Raw genomic sequence first — 20,752 nt, 5'->3', positions numbered from 1 at the left:
CTTGGATCACACTGAAGTGTACACTGACTCCTGGGATCACACTGGAGTGTGCACTGATGACTCCTGGGATCACACGAGTGTGCACTGACTCCCGGGATCGCACTGGAGTGTTCTCTGACTCCTGGGATCACACTGGAGTGTGCACTGATGACTCCTGGGATCACACGAGTGTGCACTGACTCCTGGGATCACACTGGAGTGTGCACTGACTCCTGGGATCACACTGGAGTGTGCTCTGACTCCTTGGATCACACTGGAGTGTGCACTGACTCCCGGGATCACACTGGAGTGTGCACTGACTCCTGGGATCACACTGGAGTGTGCACTGATTCCTGGTCCATAGTGCATTGTAGGCTAGGGTTTCCCTCTGTGTTATGTTCGATATTGCTTATTAAATTTCCCACTCTCCTCTGATCCTGACACTGTTCATATTTGACACTATCTTGGACATCAATGGTATCTGCCTTGAAATTCCTTCATTTGTGATAAGGAGAACACAGAGATGATTCCTGCTTGAATACAAAGGTGTCAGAAATGTGCTCTTAGGACCATTGACTGAGCTCAGTTATTGAAGAAGCTACATTGGACCCATGGAGGACAGTTTATTCCTGTGCAGTTCATGTATTAGACAACGATACAAAGCACATCACCAGGAAGATTTCATGATTCCATGATGGTTACTGATTCACAAGGAACTGTTTCTGAGACTGCTTAGTCTCAGGGTGTTTTCTCCTTCTTATACCATGCAGGGGCTCAGTCAACAGCTGCTTCCAACCAGAGTCAACAGGTCTTCTGATGTGAACTAATGAAGATAACCCTGCAAAGGAATGACCAGACTTGCTTCTCACATGACACATCCCATCACGTTAATAATTGAAGCTTAGGCATTATCTCTCCATCCCTTGTCTACATGAAACAAAAATGCACTTTGAAACCCCAATCTAGGTTTATTGTGTGTGTGTGTGTGTGTACATATGTATGTATGTGTTGGGACACAAGCTTGGAGGTCAGAGGACAATCTTCAAAGATAATTCCCTTTCTGTTATGAATACAAATATGGCTGTATGTATTGTTGGCCATTCCATTTCTTTTCAAAGACATCATGATTACTCCAGTTACCTAACTTTAAATAATAATATTCCTTCCCTTCTCCCAAGTATTACATCATCTGATTCATAGTGTAGAATCCAATTTGAAAAGTCCACAAAGCACTTAACAATTTCAGGAGTTTAAAATATCCCAGTCTGTGTCTAATTTAAGACTCAAGGCAGTTTCTTAACTGTGAATTCCTAAAAGATAAGAAGTGACTACTTTCACCACACAATGACAGAGCAAACATTCTGATTCTAAAATGGATGAAATACATCACAGCAAGATCATCGCAAAATTCAGAAGGGCAAACACACGACCTGACAGCTCTCTGAAACTGCTGGACTGGCGTTGATGTCAAAGGACTTATGTGCCCACCCTTCCAGCTTTGCCTGAAAGTAGCATAGTCTCTCCCTTCAGCATGCTCCATTCATGGAGTGTAGTTTTCCTTAGCCGGTCCTGTACTTACATCCTTTATTATCTTGGCATTTCCAATGTCCTGCACAATGTAATAATTTGGTTTTACACTATTTAGAAGAAAAGCAACCGGCAGACATGGTGCACACCTTTAATCCCAGCACTTTGGAGGCACAGGCAGAGGCAGGTGGTTCTCTGGGAGTTCAAAGACAGCCTGGTCTACAAAGAGAGTTATAGGACATTCAGGCTATAACACAAAGAAACAAAAACAAACAAGTTATAACAACTAAAAAAAGCCCCCAAAACAAAAACAAAACAAAAGAAAACACCACCCTGTGGGCTTTCCATAAGTCATGTGATTGAATCTCAGAAAGGCTAGCCGTATTAAAGTTTACAAGACTATTTCAAAACTTAAATTGAGGTCCCCAGTCTTGATCTGCATGTTTCTGGCAGTAATTACACTTTTTAGCATATGAAATGTCAATGTCACTTTAATCCCAAGCAACACCTCACATTTTCCAACATTCATTATTAGCAGGATTGATCTCTTAAAATAATTGCCCTCTAGTCATTAGTCTATAAGGGAGGATGAAGAACATTGCTACTCTTTGCCTTCACACAATGTTTTCTACTGTAAGCAATTTGTTCTCATGAGGCTTATATGTTGTACAAAGTTACTGCCAGAGTCCTATGTTGGAGGTTTCTCCACAATATGAATTCACACATGGTTAGTCAAAATGGAGTTTAAATCAAAAGCTTCCCACATTTTTATTTATAGGGTTTCTACCCAAAACAAATTTCCTGATATGAAGTTGTGTCAAATAACCTATCATTGGACTTTGTAAATTTTCTTAAATACTAATTTCTCATGATTCATGAATTTAGATTTTAGTTTCATTTCTTTTAACAGGATTCCTCTGCATTTTAACCTTTGTTTGTGGTGTTCAAATCCTGATTAAAAAAAACAATAAACTCTGTACTTTTCTTTGTAACAGTAGGGGATTTTGTACCTATGAATACTTTAGTGCAGAGTTAAGGTTGATGGGAACTCAAAGCCGCGTGAGATCTTCTCAAGCGTGGAGGCTCTGATGATATCTAATGTATAACGAAGAGTAGAAAGCTTTCCCATATTGTTTACTTAGTTTTCTTTCTGTTGGTGTGATTAACACCATGACCATAATCTACATAGGGGAGGAAAGGAGTTGTTTCAGTTCACTGGATGCATGTCATCATCTATGGAAGCCAGGGCAGGAGAACACACCTGAAACATAGAGGCAACAGGTGAAGTAGAAACCAGGGAGGATTGCTACTTTGTCTCCTTCTTACACACCCAAGACCAAATCACCAAGATTGGCACATGCAAGGTGCACTACCATCACCCAGTAGTCTAGATACTCTTATGTCAATTAGAATTCATAAAAATGACCCCCAGACATGAACAAAGGTCAATTCACTCAATTGAGACTCCATCACATATTGCTTGCCTGTGAAGTTGAGAGCAGAAGGAAATAGGATGTTGGTCATTTGTAAAGCATCTCATCTGTGAAGATTATTTGGTGATGAAGACTAAAAATATTACATAAGGTGTTTACAAATTATTTGTGTCAAGACTTTTGTGTTGTTGATGATTAGTGATGTATTGAAGTCTCTCTCTCTCTGTCTGTCTCTCTGTCTTTCTCTATCTCTCTGTCTATCTCTCTCTCCTTTTCTCTCCCTTTTCCTTATTTTTCTCTTTTGGTTTTTTTAAGACATTATTTCTCTGTGTAGCTTTGGTGCCTCTTCTAGAACTAGCTGTGTAGACCAGATTGGTCTAGAATTCACAGGGATCTGCCTGCCTCTGCCTCCAGAGTGCTGGGATTAAAGGTATGCACCAACACTGCCAAGTGCGTAGAGTTTCTTACTAGTATAAAGTCTCAGAAGACACTTTTTATATGAAAGTCAGATAAAGGCCTTGCCCCAATCTCAACATATGTAATGCACTACCCCAAAATGCACTCTATGATGTGGAAACAGGCTGAAGAACAGCTAAACACCAGCGCACACTCTACGTGTGTGCAGAGAACCTTGTACAGCAAGGGCTGAATGATGACTCTTCACAATTGTAGGAGTACTGCTAAGTATGAGAACTTCCTTTTTGTTTATCAGGAGACTTCAAAGGCATTGTCACACCCTTCACAATTTCAATACTTCTCTTCAGGATAAATTCTATGCAGGACAGAACGCATTCATTTCTGGAACACTCACCACATTCTTTACATGTGTATGGCTGTCCTCCACTCTGTATTCTTTTGTGCTGGTTATGGCCTGGATTATTCTGAAGCTTTACCACATTCCTTACCATTAGGGCTTCTATTAAGAATGAAAATTTTGATACCTTTTATAGCCTGAAGAAGTGCAAAACATTTTATGAACACCTTAAAATTTGTAGTATTCCCCTCCAGTTTGAGCTACCTTGTGTTGAGATGTATTCGAAAGCTTATTAAAGAGTTGGCAACATTTTTCACACTTCCGACATTTCTCTCCAGTATGGATTTCAGGTGTTCCAAACGTCCTTGACACATTATTCACACCAGTGTGCTTTCTCTCACAGATGGTTTCTTTGGTGTTGCTTAAGGCCAGAGGACTGGTAAAAGGATTTTCCACATTCTCCGCACTTGTAACATTTCTCTCCAATATGAACTGTCCGGTGTCTAGAACGTGCTGTGTAAGTTCTGAAGTCTTTGCCACATTCCTTACACTTGAAGGGTTTCTCTCCAGAATGGATTCTTTGATGCTCTTGAAGGCTTCTAGAACTGTTGAGCTGTTTGCCACATTCTTCACATCTATACAATTTCTCCATATTGTGAAGTAATTTGTGCTTTGTTAGGTATGACTTTGTAGAGAAGGCTTTTCCACACTCTTCACATTTGTACGGTTTCTCTCCAGAATGGATTACCAAGTGACTGGAAATTTGCCAGGAGGTGCTAAAGACCTCACTACATACTTCACACTTGTAGGGTTTCTTCCCTGTATGAATTCTCTTATGTACAGAACGTAATGATGGGGTATGGAAGGCCTTCCCACATACTTCACACTTGTAAGGTTTTTCTCCTGTGTGAATTCTCTTGTGCGCAGACAGTAATGGTGGTGCATGGAAAGCCTTGCCACATACATCACATTTGTAGGGTTTCTGTCCTGTATGAATGTTCTTGTGGTCAGAAAGTACCGATGGACAATGGAAGGCCTTGTCACATACTTCACATTTGTAGGGTTTTCCCCCTGTATGAATTCTCTTGTGTCTAGAAAGTACTGATGGACAATGGAAGGCCTTGCCACATATATCACACTTATAGGGTTTCTCACCTGTATGAATGTTCTTGTGTACGGAAAGTAATGATGGACAGTGGAAGGCCCTGCCACATAATTCACACCTGTAACGTTTCTCCCCTGTATGAATTCTCTTGTGTACAGAAAATAATGATGCGGAATGGAAGGCCTTGCCACACATGTCACACTTGAAGGGTTTCTCTCCTGTATGAGTTCTCTTGTGTACAGAAAGTAATGATGGGAAACAGAAAGACTTGCCGCATTCTTCACACTTATAGGGCTTCATTCTTAAATATGTTGTCTGCTGGTTAGTATGTGGCGAGTCCCAATGAAGGGTTTTATCAAGTTCTTTGCCTATATATTGTTCTTTTCCTGGTAAGAAATGAATGAAAGATGAGTAAAACTCTTTGTTACAGTGCTCATTTTTAAAAACAGAAACATTTACTCATTATTATACATGCATTTCCTTTTTTAAATGATAGGCTCTATTCAAATTTCTATAGTTGCATTCAATGGAGCATAGTTAAAAAACAAAACAGCTAGAAATCATGTAACCTTATTTTGAAATAAGATGACCATGGCAACATAGAACATACAAACAAAAAAATATTAATCAAAGTCAAACATGGGAATGAAGATATAACAAAAAGAGTTAATAAGACCCTTAAGAGCATTATGCTAATTGAAATCAGTCCTTAATCATATATATATGTATATTCATATAAAGTATACAAGTAGTTAAATGTGGAAAACACATGTATACATAATTTATACATAATCCTAATACAGAGCTTTTAGTTTTGTAATGTATGAAAGGATGCATAACCAGAAGACTGCCTTTACAATATTAAATAATACATTTCAAAGATTTAAGGCAGGTAGATTTTGTACATATTTTATGAGGAAAACAAATACGCAAGACAGTCATATTATGAAAAGTTAGTCAAGTTCACGTAGAAATGACGGAGTTTTGGAGTCACAATAGACACAAGCTGACCTCATGGGAGGAGGAGAACAAAGCATAGAGACTCAAAGAAAGTGTCATAAACATCTGGAAGATGTCCTTTGAAAGCAAAGGACAGAAACAGAGATCCCTAAACAATAATTTCCACCAAAATGTTGTGTCTCCCTGCTCAGGAAAAAGCCCGGATTTCTGTTGGGCTGTTGACCTCCCACTCTGTCCTCTGACCCCCTAATTCCTACACACCTGGCTGCATGGTGCCAGCTGCTTGTCTCTTCATGTCTGGAGCTGTTTGCTCCAGAAACGTCACCAGATATGGCTTTGATGAAGCAAGACCTGTTTTGTGAAAAAGGAACAACAATGTAAGTGTGTTCTCCTGGGAATAACATGTCCTCTCCAGGACTGTGTACAGTCCTGTGAACAGCAGAGGACTAGCTCTTCATGTTACATGGCAAGCACATCAGAATGCTTTGGGGGAATTTAGGATTTGAAGATCTTGAGCTTCATGTCCCTCAGTTACAAGGAAAAATATTAAAACTGAAGAGTGTGAAATTCTCTTTAATGTGTATACACCCTGCTCATGCCACTTAATTTCCAACATTACCACTCACTGTTGTAAGTACACAGATATTCACAAAGGTAGCAAGCTTCATGCCGACAATTATTAAGGATTTATCATGGAAGAGCTCCTCACCCAGGAACACCAGATTGTTGTAATTCTCCAATATCACCTCCCTGTACAGATTCCACTGAGCAGGGCCCAGGCATTCCCACTCCTCTGCAGAGAAATAAATGGCCACATCCCAGAATGACAGCATATCCTGAAATGAAGAATAACGAACGAATACCACATGTTGCATTTATTAAAACTGTCAGTAATTACATAAATACCATGAAGCATCATCTGCTTCTGCATACAACTCTAAAAATCATCAAGAATGAGAAGAGAGCTAACATAGGCAAGCTATATCCCTAAAATAAGTCTGATATAGTATCATGATATTACATGGGTTAATTTCAATGTAAAAGCTTGTTAGTAATAAGCCTGAGCTATTGGCTGAGCATCTACAAATAATATTAAGCCTCTTTGTGGTAATTAGGAAGCAGTTACCAGGATGGGGAGTGGCCGGTCAGGACAGGAAACATCAGTCTATAGAGAATTCCCAAAAACTAAAAATTAATCTATTTGTCCCAACTATACATACCACTCTTTGTAACAGTTTAAAAGACCTTGGCATTCAATCCATAGATAGTTGCTTAGCCATGTTCATCACTGTTCTATTCATAAGAGCCAGGAAATGGAAATGACACAAACATCCTTCAACTGACTAATGGATAATGAAAATGTGGTAAATGTACATTATGGAATACTCTGCAGATATAAAGAAGAGTCACAGGTCAATAGATGGAACAACAAAACATCATATTGAGTGAGGTAGCCAAGATCCATGATGACAAACATTGTATGTCCCTTGTCATCTGAGCCTCCTAGCTCTAAATCTTCAGATGTTTCTATACATCCTGGAGCAACTGCAGAAACTAGGAAGGTAAAGAAGACCTTTGTGGGGATATGTATTCAGCACAGAAGTCTTTCTATGCATATATGCACTTGAGGAACCTGCAATTCAAAGCATACAGGATTCTTCCTTCAAGGGAAGGCATGCAAAACCCGTTTTCTGTCCAGAAGCTTACAGCGGATTTCTAGCCTTCTGACCTTTGCTTTATCTATGTGGCTAGAGCCAATTCTGTCACAGAGTCCCCTTCAGACCCTTATAAATTAGTTTGTAAGTTTTTCTTATTCAATCTATAGAACTTATCTGCTTAGGCTTTACAAAGAGCATTTTCGTAGTCACATATATACTGTATTTAGCTTGCTTTGTTCCTCAAAGCGATGTATGTATGCTTGGTTGTGCATATGGGATTGAGTTAATTATTACCAGAAGAATTTTCATCTAATTGTGCTTGTGCGTAAATGTGCCTAAAATCCTGCCTTAGGGAATCACACTCCTAGCATTTGAACCAACACCTGAATTTCATGTGACAGAACTGCCTTCCTGTTCCCCCTGTCTAGTTGTTTTGCTAGCCATGAAGGCTAGAACACCCCTGCAGAAATGAAGTAGTGTACCCACAGAGAGAATGAAGGAAACTGGGAAGAACACTGGCACACTAATTATGGAGGGACTTAACCATGGAAGTGGAAACGTGTCCTTGGACTCAGTGACAGAAAAAATTTAACTCAAAACCTGAAAATGATTCGAACCTGCGGGCTCAGGACTATTCGTTTCTTGGTTTTGTTTCTTTTGTTGTCAACCTACCACAAACAAAACAACTGAATAGAGTTTTTGATAGTGTCTGCCTGACAAATTGAGACATACTCTTGGACTCAAAACATGTCATTGCCTTGGAAAAGTGTCCATGGACTCAATGACTGAAATGTGGTAACTCAAAAGGAGACAATGTGCTATGAGGCAGAGGATGACTCTGAAGTCTGGGTTTCCTGACTGTTCTTCCAAATGCAGAGATGACATGGATGTGCCATAGAAGAGGCTTCCTTCAAAACGTATGAAACTACTTGGGGCTTGTAGATTATACTTGCGTCTGGTGCTGTATCACCTCTTCCTTGTAAGGGAGCTGTTTTGATGTAGAAGGCAATGTGCTTTTCCCACTTTACAGAATGTCACTCTTTTCCTTACAGATTAGCAACACTAAATAGGAAGTGCCTACTATTTTATATATGGATGGAAACTCGCTGGAAATTCCAGTTGGTGGGACAAGGTGGTTTGAAGCCCGTGTTTCTTAAGAGTAGTCTTCAGTGTCATGAGCCAGTCTCCAGCTGACCAACACTTGCTTTGATATAACTTGGGCAATATATGCAAGAGCACATGAGATAGGGGAAATGGCTATGGAAGAAATTATTGATAAGAAGTTGTGTCTGGCTGTGGGTGAAAAACTCTTGGAAGGAGTCTGTGTCTGCAGAGACTGATGGACCATGTGAAGTTCAGAACTGTGGAGACTGGAATTTTGCAGGTTCAGAACTTACCCTACCTTGGGCTACTTTTACCCTTCAGAAACAGTCATTCCTTTCATGACTCTGTAGTGGACCAAACAACTTGTGACAATACATGAAAGGAACTTTTATAATCCACTGATGTGGCAGAACATGAGCTTCCATCAACCTAAAAGCCAAGAATGTCACCGGATAGTATCTTAAGCAGACAGAATAGGTCCCCCATCTCACATCACATGCCTATCTGGGCTACCCACCAATGTACTTTAAAGTTGCCTTGATTAATAACATTCTTTGTTCTGTAAAAGAAACTGTTTCTACATTGGCGCATGCTATTTGGGATAACCTAACCTTTGATTCTAGGGCATGGTGATTCAAATGGCTCCAGACTAAACTATGCCCTTTTCCCTTTAAGACTAGAGCTACAATTGTCACAGGAGGAGGAAAGTTCTATATGCAAATCAAAGGGCCCTGAGTGGGCCACAGCTTTTCAAAGCTACATTTTTTTTAAGGGAGCACAGACACTGTCAATAAAGGAAAGAGACTGAAGGAAAGCATGTGATGAGAGGACAAGGCACAGAACTTGCCAGAATTGCAGGACTGGCTTTCCCCTCCCTTTCAGAGACATTCAAGTCCCCTCCTGGCAATCATGGTGTACATTGCTGTCATCATACCAAGTCCTCTCTCGCATCTGGAAAGGAGTCCAAAATTCTGACGTCACCAGTCTCAAATGGAATCTATGCGGTATTATTGTCTACTCTTCCACTCTGCAGGGTAAAATCTGTAATTATGTGGCTTGTCCAGTGACCGGGTACTACCTATTACAAGATTATGTGACTATACAGGGATGTTAATGTGATGGTTACACACAGCAGTGCACATCAAGGATTCCTATTCAACCGGAGGCATCCAAATCATCCCAAGGGAAAAGGAACTAACATCGCACACAACAGTAGCGTCCACAGGACTTGGTCTCTGGAAACTAGCAACATTAGGAACCACTGTGAGCTTAACCCAGGAGTAACAGGCCGGCCATAACTTATAGGAAGGATGAGTTGTCCACATGGTCTAGAAGTCCTGAGAAATCTGACTACAGCCATGTAAGCCAGGGTCAGCTAGGGAGAGATGCTTCCCCAGCCAAGCAGGAAAGTGAGCTCCCTTCAGCTCCTAGGTCACTCGGGCAGCAGGGCGTCCTAAGAGAAAAGACAACCACAGCACATGGCTTTGGCACGTCCCACTCTCCCGTCAAACCTGCACCCAGGTGCAGTGGTCCAGCCTAGGTCAGCACAGCCACACCCCAAGGTCAGCTTCTCCTGCCTCCCAACCAGCCCAAGTCAGCTCCCTCCACGCCGGACCCGACACCTTGCACACTCCCTCAGATCTGCAGGACGGCGCTGCACCCTGCACCAACCTCCATGTCAGAGATCCAAGCCCAGCGCTGAGCAGCACAGGCGCCTAACTTTAGGGAGAAGCGAAGTTTGAAGACTGAATACGGAAGTTCGGTATCCACAGCCCCTTCTTGTGACGTCATCGTATTTTTGGGACTACATTTCCCACAAGTCAGCGCGAAGGACTTCCAGGGATCCTAAGATGGTAATTTGTTCAGTGCCTGTGCACAGGTGAGGTTGGAAGGAAACAGACTCGATCACAGGGACAGACACGGGGGATTCGGACTGTTTCAGTCCTAGGATCTTAGCACCCGATGTTAGCCTGTGAGCCGAGCCTTTCACAGTAATGTTTACCACGTTTCCTAGGTATTTCCGCTGAAAGTTTCTGATTTTGAAGCTGAGGTCTCCTTATTAGGAGATCTTAACTACCGCATGGAAAATCAGGTTCATCTGTTTTACTTAAAATAAGGAAGCAGGAAGCTAATGTAGGACTGGGCATCATGTCTTCAAGATGCTTTTTGAAGCCGCCCTTGGTGACCCTGCCTGTCATCCAGGATCTCAGGCACTTAAGACAGAAGAACCAGAAGACAAGGCTATCAAAGACAATTTATAGATGTGTTCTATCTAAACACAATGTGTAGAGGATGCACAGTGGGCCAGCTCAGGGTAAAGCACCTGGTTATAATGCAGCAACCTTGGTTTAATTCCCAATAATGAAAATTATCCTTGTCAAAAAAAAATCATTGTCCTGTGCTGACACCGTGTGGGCCATGCATGGATCAGACTCCACAGCTGGAATAGGAGTCACATGAACTTGGGAGTCCATACAGTGAAGGATATGGGTCAGGGCCACAGAGATGTTTAAAATCATTGATCAAAGTAGAAACAATAGATCCCTGATGTATACTTATAATGAAATTCCAGATCAATCTCAGATGTTTCCATCTGTCAATGCCTTAACCACACTTTCTCCTATTAATCTGTGTAATAAATATAAATTCAGTGTCTGCTCTACCACAACCCCCTCACACACTTCTCACAGACTTTTCACGACTCAGGCAAGCAGTCAACACCAGGTGTTCTCTGAGCACAGCTCTCCTCCTCTGCACCTCCTCCAGAGGAGGGCCCAGCTCCTGGGACCACACTGGAGTGTGCAGTGACTCCCGGGATCACACTGGAGTGTGCTCTGACTCCTGGGATCACACTGGAGTGTGCTCTGACTCCTGGGATCACACTGGAGTGTGCACTGACTCCTGGGATCACACTGGAGTGTGCTCTGACTCCTGGGATCACACTGGAGTGTGCTCTGACTCCTGGGATCACACTGGAGTGTGCACTGACTCCTGGTCCAAGGTTCCCCTCTGCCTTACATTTGACATTCCTTATTGAATTTCCCCTCTGCTCTGACTCTGACACTGTTCATATTTGACCCTATCTTGGGCATCAACAGCATCTGCCTTTAACTTCTCTCATTTCTGCTACGGAGAACACAGAGATGATTCCTGATTGAATACAAAGGTGTCAGAAATGTATTCTTAGGTCCACTGACTGAGTTCAGTTACTGAAGCAGCTACACTGGACCCATCTCTTCTTAGGAATGTTAATTTCTTGCAGTTCATTCTGAGACAAAGACACCACGCCCATCAAAAGGAAGATTTCATGTTTCCGTCATGGTTACTGATTCATAATGAACTGCTTCTGACTGAAGACTGTGGGAAGTTCATATTCAATTCTTTATTCCAGGCAGTGTATTTTACCCAGTGACTCAGAACAGCTTCCTCTACTTAAACAAACTAGAGGCAACAGGTAGTGTATCCACCTGGACATTTGATTGATAGGTCTGTTTAGAATGAGGTCATGACTGCTCTGTCCTCCACCTTAGCGCTGCAGGGAAGAGCCTTGTCAGCCACCTTAAGACTTAGCATTGCTGAGCATGTCTAGGCTTCTAATGTGTGTTTGGGAGTGTGTGCACATGTGTGTTTGTGCATGGGAGTGTGTGCACATGTGTGTTTGTGTCTGTTACATGGAAACATGACTGGGAAGCTGCTAAGTTATGTGAGGAGTGGTGATCTTAGATGCACAGCATTTGTTCACAACTCTTCTGTCATCTCCATTTCTTCCTAGTGGAATTTGTCTGTTTAATTTAAGAGGAAATTGGCAGAACTACCATTAGGCAAATACAAATCGAAAATGCAGTCTGAGAAAGCCCACTTAGCAGAATTGTAGGAATCTAACAGTCACTCTATCTAGGATTAACATCATAATATAGTTGCTTTTCTGTATCTAAGGTAAACAATAAAATAGAATAGTTGTTTGGCCTTGAAGAACCTACTGTGGAAAACAGTGATTGTTTTCTGTGATTCAAAGTATTGTCTTTCTGAGAGCCCTTTACTGCCTTTTCATGACTTTGATCACAGGATGCCTGTGGCCCACCTGAAGCTCTTGGATTATTGGGTACTGCAAACGGTACACTATACAGACCTACGTAGCAGGGCTGTGATCACAATATGGACTTAAGTAGCAGTGGTCTGATGCTGTCCTTCAGGAGACATGCAGATTAGATTAAGGACTTTAGTACAAGGAACTTGTTTACCCAGTCTACAACTTTGTGTAGCAATCATTAAGTATGACTTTGAATGGATGTTCAAGGATTAATCCTTCAGATGCTGAACCTTCCCGCTGCCACAAAGGCCTAAAGATTCATATTGGAGTGACCTATCCTTCCACCTACCCATGCAACACTGAATACCCGGCAGGTAGGATGTTAGAGACCCAGGAATAGTTACAGAAAAGTCTACCAGAGCTGGATTCTTAGGCCAAATATGTTTGCTGAGACCATGTTGATAATTTTAACTTATTTATAACATTATTTTCTTTATAATTCCTCTACCATTCAATTTCCTCTCATTGATGCATTAGAGGTGATGTTTGGCCAAATCACTTTAAAATCTACTCTTATGGGCTAAAAACATGGTTCAGTAATTAAGATAATTTAATGTTCTTACAGGGGATGTGAGTTGGTTTTCCAGAGTGCATATGGTGGCTTACAAGCACACAGAGCAGCAATCTAGAGGATCTGACTCCCTCTTTTGACATCCTCAGGCCCATGTACAATACATGGGCACAAAGACACAGATACACACACATACAGACACATATACACACAACTGGTAAAACTATAGAAAAATACATAATTAAAAATTTTAAGCTTGGCATGGTGGTACACATCTTTAATTCCAGTACTCAGGAGGCAGATGGAGCTGGGTCACCAATGTAGAAGTCATCCTGATCTATAACTGAGTTCCAGGAAATCCAAGGATGCACATTGAAACTGATGAAAAGAACATTTAAACCTCAGGTCTTACCTTTAGGGGAAAATGATGTTTCAAGGTAATATTGCTTTGTCACTATCTAAATTTATATACAAAACACTTGATTAAGCACCTGCCAGTTGCCATGTAAAAAGATATATCCTTTCCTCATTGATGCAAAAATCTAGTGAAATAGACTCTTTGCTGGTGCACTTCTCATAGATCTGCTCCTGTGTCAACTATTCTTCAGCCTCATCCGAAACCAAATGGCACTGTGCAATGATGCAGAGGTAGGAGAATGGGGAAAGGATACACATTCCATAGGGAAAGGAGAAAATGCCCCTGTACATACAAACAAAACCTTGATAAATAGACACTACATGAGTTTAATCAGGATCATGACAGCCACAGCCATAATGGAGGTGTTGGATTCTATACAGAAGCAGGTGCTCAAAGAGGAGGACATGACCAATGTGGAATTTGAGACCAATGAGGAGGTGGGTGTGACCCCACTTTCCACACCAGGGGAATGAGGCAGAATCATCTGTTCGCACCTCTGCCTATGGTTTTGAGAAACCTTCAGCAATCCAGCAATATGCTATCAAGAAGCTAATTAAAGCGAGAGGTGTCACTGCACAGTCTCAGTCTGGCACAGGCAAGGCAGCCACCTTCAGTCTTCCAGTCCTCCAGTGCTCAGATATCCAGGCTTGAGGAACACAAGCTATGATCTTCGCTCCAACAAGAGAGTTAGCTGTAGAGATTCAAAAGGGTCTTCTTGTCCTGGGGGATTACACGAATGTGCATTGCCATGCCTACATTATGGACACCAATTCTGGGAAGACCTCCAGTAGCTGGACTATAGGCAGCAAGTTGTGCAGACACACTGGGATATATGTCTTCCATTGATTAACTGTAGGAGTTTAAGCACATGGACCATCAAGATGTCGGTTTCAGACGAAGCTGATGAAATGTTGAGCAAACATTTCAAGAAGCAAATCTATGATGTGTACGTGTACCTGCCACCAGCCACACAGGCCATTCTCCACAGTGCCACATTGGCTCAGGAGGTCCTGGAGATGAGGAACAAGTTCATGACTGACCCCATCACATCTTAGTGACGTGTGATGAACCGACTCTGTAAGGCATCAAACGTTTCCTGTGGCAATGGAAAGGGAGGAACAGAAGTTTGATACTGTGTGGTCTCCATGACAGGCTGACCTGACTGTCATCTGCAGTACCAAGAGGAATGGTGGCTGTTGACAGAGAAAATGAGAGAAGCAATTGCACTGAGCTGTCCATGCCTGGACAAGCCACAGAAGGAGAACCAGACCATCATGAAGGAGTTTCAGTCAGGTGCCAGCTGGTGGCCATTCCCATAGACTTCTGAGCACAGTGTCAGATGCCCCTCAGGTCAGTAAGTATGACCTGCCCAACAACAGAGACCTGTAGCTGTCCATGCTGTCCCTCTTTCAAAACCATGTCTGTCAGCAACTGTGTTTTGCTCATCAGCATTCAAAAAAACTCAGAATCAACACTAACACAGAGAATCAAGACTCTCTGTGTATTTTCCTTCTCTATGGGGCTTGTTATTTTTTATCATTTCACTTATTGCTTTAAAGACTTTATTATTTTTAAACATTTCTTTCTGTCCATTACTTTTAATAGCCATTTGTTTCTTTTCTTAAGCTTGCACACATGGTAAACACACTGGATTCTGTTTAGAGGGTTTTCCTTCTGGACCTCTTTAACTGCATATCTCTAGTCTTTTGTTTACCATGTGAGTAAACTTGCTAAGATACAGCTGGGTCCTCTCAGGAGCTCTATAGGCTGACTCTGACTGCTTCTCAGTTTGTGAGGGCCAGGCCTAAAGCTCATTGCCCAGTTGAAGGTGTGTGACCAGGAACTGCATTCAACCTTCCTAGCTGTCGGAAGCCAATAACTGATAAGTAAAATATTCCCTGGTAGTGGGTAACTCTGCCAATGCAATAAGCCCCAGTCAGACCAAATTAAATTCCAGGTTTTAATCCAAGCAAAGCATTACTAGGTGGTCTCAGGGAAAGAGGGGAAACTACGAGGCAAGTCTCTGGGCCCGGTCTTCAATACCTTATAGGTGTGGTCTTGAGGAGCTTGGGTAGGAGCCTTTGCTTGGGGGGCTTTCTCATGGGTGGGTCTGGTTGAAGTCTGGCTACTTCCTGAAGGCATGGGATGACATGGGCAGAGGGGGGTTAGGCGTCAGCGTGCTCATGCTCAGTGGGAGGGATGGGTGAAGAAGCATCCCATTAAATGTTGTCCTGAAGACCCCAGGAATCTGTTTCTTGAGGAAAAAGAGGAGACACATCGCTAGGAGAAAAAAAAATAAATCATTAACACTGCTCTGTACCATGCATTCTCCCGCCAGCCTGGTCCCAGAGCTACGTCAGTCCCACATGACACACAGGATGCTGTATTAATTATGAAGCTGTTGGCTGTTTGCAATGGTTTCTTAATGGCTATTATTAACCCATAATTACTAATATATATTTTTATAAGGACTTATCTTACTGAGAATGCCAGACTTGTGCCCTCTCCTCCCGGGATCACATGGCGACTCTCCACTCTTGACTACATTTCCTAGAATCCTCCTTGTCTCCTAGTCCCACCTATCTTGCTTCCCTATTGGCCAACAGTGCTTTATTTATCAACCAATCAGCCAAACATATATACAGAAGTTCTTCCCCCATCACTGGCCCTGTTAAGAGAAGCTTTTTCCTTGAGAGAAGCCTTCCCACCAGCTTGGTTCTAGAGCCGCATCAGTCCCAAATAAACACACAGGAGGCTGTATTAATTATGAAGCTGTTGGCCTTACTTGTTTCTTACTGGCTAGCTCTGACTTAAGTAATTACCCCATAATTGTTAATCTAAGTATGTCTCTTACCGGAAAGGTTTCCGGGCTTCCTACCCCAATGATGTTACATCTCGACTCTCTGTGTTTCTCCTTCCCAGAGTCCTCCTGGACTCCTAGTCCCTCCTATCTAGATTTCTATTGGCTCAACAGTACTTTATTAACAAATGTACAGGACTTCCCCCATCACTGGCCCTATGCACGGGACTAGCCATGGGAAGAGTGAAGACTGCCAGAAAGAATGGAATGGAGATGTGCCCTGGTTGTACAAAGGAGCCAAGAATGAATGGGCCAGACACAAGAGCAGATATGCTGTTCATGGAGACATTTTGGAAAAAAGGGGGGCTCTAGAGGCTGATATTAGTTTCCACCAGGCCAGATGTTTGAATAGAAGAGCAGAACTCTTTCCTAGGAAATGGCAGGTGTTTGTAAAACCACTGGAACAGATTTATATCTTGGTGTCATGGGAAAAAAACCTCTACGTAGTCCTAAAAGCTGCAATTGGTAAAATCCCCAGAAATTTAAGTACTTCTGAAAACTGTCATTTCCAGAGGCAGGGAGGGGCTGTTAAACTGGGAATTCTACCCTCATCACCAAACACCCTCAGATCTGAGAGGGATAAACAAATGAGCAGAAGTGATACAGTTTTCCAGCTACCTAGGGCAGTTATCCCAGGTTTCTCTGTGGTCATTGGGAGACAGAAATTCCAGTCTTCAGCTGCCAAGCCCAGAATATCTGACAGACTTTCCTATGGGGTAGGGATTTGGGGAGAGTGACCTACCCTGTCTTGGCAAAGCAGGAAAATCAATTCCCCAGTTTTCTGCTTGTTTGTAGTCTGGACAGGGTCTTGGGCAGTGGTTATCTGCTCTGTTACTGGCTTTGCTACATTTATAGCAAGCTCCAGGTGAGACTTCTCCTGTGGCTCTCCTTGCAGGAGATACAGGATGCTGCCAGGGTCTGGTGTGTCTCTATCATGAGAAGTTTTGTTATCAAAATGCCATGGTCTCTAATCTTTGAAGTGTTTTAGGATCAGGGAACATCTGTTAAATATATCTGAACTAGACAAATGTTTTTTAGGCTTACCTTTGAGAATATTCATTATATGTATATGTATATATATGCTAAATCTGGACACACACACGCACACACAAACGCACGCGCGCGCGCGCGCGCGCACACACACACACACACACACACACACACACACACACACACACGCTAAATCTGGGCATATAGTTTACCCAATTAGCTACAGCTTACCAGTGTTAGTAAAAGCAAGAAGATTAGGAGACAGGTCTCAGGCTCTAGTTTTCAGCTGTGGTCCTAAAACATAATCATAATGCAAAGCCGAGTTTTAACATTGCAAACAATTTAGTGTTTTTAAAATCAATAATAAAGGGAATGCATGAATACATGGAGGGGCAACTTTAATACCTAAGCAAATCAGTATTGCCTCAAATCTTGACTTCCATAAACCTTGTTTTTAGGACAGGACAGGACAGGAATCATCATATTGCTAAAATATATTGGAAACCTAATGTCTCCTTGGTGGAGTCACCCCATGTGGTCACTGTTATTCAAGATGGTGGTGAAGTCATATGGACTCTCTCTCATTAACCTTAGTCAAAATGATGCCTGCCCCTATGGCTAGTGAAGGGCCCAGCTCCTTACCCAGTCCCCTGCCTTGACAACTATAACCGGCTGCAGAAAAGACCCAGCAAGAAGTAGGCCTCTGACTCAGCAACACTTGCTGAGCCCCTGACCTTGCCCGACCTTGCCCTACTCCATAGGAAGTCAGATACCCTCCATGTGGCAAGGAACCAATCAGAAGTTAGCTAGCAGGCCTGGATGCTTTACTAGCAATAATGGAATGCAGCCTAGCAACCACCCTGGGAGGGCCTCTACACACAGAAACCTTTCTGCAGCTGCAGTTACCAACCAACTTGAGACAGGTTGCCCAAGCCTGGAGGTGCACCAATCCTTAGACTGTTGCTGTGCAACTAGCAGACACCCAGACACTCCCATTGCTCTACCCCAATGTATTCCCTGCCCCACTGCTGCTCGGGGTCCCTCCTACTCCACTCGCTATGTCTTATGGATGGAACACTGGGCTTACCACCAGTTAACTCGTAAAAATAAAGACTCTGCTTTGCATCGGATCAGGTCTCTTGGTGGTTTTGGGGATTCAGAGTCTGGTCACAACAGCCAGCTGTACTTAATTAGGGTGGTGGCAGACCACGAATTGCTTTCCAGAGCAGTTCCAATTTGGAGTTACAAGTTTTACAACCATATCCAATTTCTTACCTTTTTTTTTTAAATAAGACTGAATAGCATAAAATAACTCTTTCTGTCATTATATCAGATTCAGGGCCAGAAAAGCCCAGAGGCAAAATCTGAGCCCACACATCTAGTTGTTACCAAGACACATGGAACATGTACACACAGGCATCCAAAACCAGACAAAAGCAAGCACACTGTGGCCACACATCCATCCATCCACACACAACGGAAGGGACGTTTCTAACAGAAAGACAGACAGCATGGCTGCCTTCGCTGAGTGCCCCAGCCCCCAGAGCATCATAGCCCTGAGTCTGAAGCCGATCCAGAAAGGATGCCCAGGAACAGGAGGGCAGAGGAGTGGGGGGGAAGCCAGCAGAGACAGAACAAACAGAAGAAAGAGACATATGCAGTTATGCAGACAGACAGAGGAGCAGGTAGCAGAGGGGGAAGAGATGGAGATGCAGAGAAACAGAGAACGGGGAAGGGTGGGAATGCAAGGCTCCCAAACCTGAATGGGGGAGCTCAAACCAACACACGGTGTGAGCTAAACGCGATTTGAAGAAATTTTGTAGTGGTCTGAGATCAGATTTGACTCGGAAGTTTCCACTCATACACCTTTTATTGGAGACCGGAAACTACAGAAACTGCATCTGATTCTATAGGCCTAGAGTCAGAAAAGGTGTTTGGAACAGGCTCTCGTATAAACCATCTTCCTGACAGAGAGATCCAAGAATCAGGGACTATTGATGCTCCTAATGGGCTGGGACTACCTGGCACAGCATCGACCATGGCAGTTGCCCCAGATCTCCCTGGACTCGGGAAGGATCCCAGATACCTCATAGGCATTTGTTTTGGAAGTGGGTGGCTTACCAAGTAGTCTGGTGTAGTGGAGGTGGTGGGGGGTTGGGAGAGTGACAGTGGATTCCCACAGCCATACCAGGTGGCCTTGGAAAGAAGAGACTCACTCAGGCCCACACACCAGATGATAAGTAAACTATCCCTAATAGTGGGCAACTCCGCCGATGCAATTAACCATTCAAACTGGATTAAAGTCCAGGTTTTAATTCCAACAAAGCATCCCTGAGTAGTCTCAGGGAAAGGGGAAACCCTGAGGGATATCTATGGGCTGGGTCTTAAATATCCCGTAGGCATGGACTTAATGACACCATGCTTGGCAGGCTTTCCTTGGGGCAGGGTCTGGAGAGAGAGAGAGAGAGAGAGAGACAGAGACAGAGACAGAGACAGAGACAGAGACAGAGACAGAGACAGACAGACAGAGAGAGAGGTGGGGCCCAGGTGGGACTTCTGCCTGAACAAGTACCCATGCTGCAACAAACGTTTTTCACCTGCTTGTCGTTTCTATTTAGTGCTGCGAGCTGAACACAGGCACCTCTTAAAGGAGTTGTGCCCCTTTTTTACCCTTTCCCTTCTCTTTTCATTTTTTCAGCTTTCCCAGACTCTACAGGAAAATATGGTCTCATGTTAGAATGTAAAAATGTTATTGAGTTTTACTCTTTACTCTTTTGGGGGGCATGCCACCCAGCTCACAAATTAATACACAGATGCTTGGCTTGTTCCTTGCCAGCTTTTCTTAACTTAAATTCGCCCATCCGTCTTCTGCCTCTGGACCTATACCTCTTTCTGTATGCATTTCTTGCCTTCTTCCTCCATGGCTTGCTGTGTAGCTAGGTAGCTGGCCCCTGTTAAACCTCCTCCTTATCCATCTCTCACTACTAGATATTTTATTTATTCTCTTTGCCTGCAAACACTGCCTATCCTTCCTCCATCCTTGCTATATGACCTATTACCTCTTTATTGGACCAACCAGGTGTCCTATGCAAAGTAACACTGGGGTGATATTTTGTGCTTTAACAAAGCTTGCCTGAAGATCAGAGGGTGAAGCTAGCCATTAGTTAACCATAGAGGTCTCTAAGTCTGTACAGACAGACAGGAAGTGATATGGCCAGGTAGAAAGGGGGATATAAGGCTGGAGGGGACAGAAGCCTAGCCCCCTTTCAGGTGAGGAATTGGCAAGGTAAGAGTCGGCTGTGGTTTGCTTCTTTGTCTCTCTGATCTTTCAGACTTTACCCTGATATCTGGCTTTGGGTTTTA

At 42.9% G+C, this 20,752-nt stretch overlaps 1 protein-coding gene and 2 pseudogenes across 1 annotated transcript in view; 1 reads left to right on the top strand and 2 right to left on the bottom strand.

Annotated features, from left to right (window-relative positions):
• LOC101826938 (zinc finger protein 208) overlaps nucleotides 1-10,326 on the bottom strand; it is a 53,733-nt gene extending 43,407 nt beyond the window's left edge. The window contains 1 exon segment of the mRNA XM_040757906.1: nucleotides 10,192-10,326. Within this exon segment, the coding sequence (XP_040613840.1) occupies nucleotides 10,192-10,311 (120 nt within the window). The 5' untranslated portion in view covers nucleotides 10,312-10,326.
• LOC101827205 lies at nucleotides 588-10,264 on the bottom strand (annotated as a pseudogene).
• A 3,414-nt stretch (nucleotides 10,327-13,740) lies between the features above and the next one.
• Nucleotides 13,741-14,858, top strand: LOC101827465 (annotated as a pseudogene).
• The last annotated feature ends 5,894 nt before the right edge of the window (nucleotides 14,859-20,752 follow it).

Source organism: Mesocricetus auratus, unplaced genomic scaffold (genome assembly GCF_017639785.1).
Source record: "Mesocricetus auratus isolate SY011 unplaced genomic scaffold, BCM_Maur_2.0 Super-Scaffold_100015, whole genome shotgun sequence".
Lineage (NCBI taxonomy): Eukaryota > Metazoa > Chordata > Mammalia > Rodentia > Cricetidae > Mesocricetus > Mesocricetus auratus.
The sequence above is the reverse complement of the archived record's forward strand: the minus strand, read 5'-3'. Positions and strand labels throughout refer to the sequence as shown.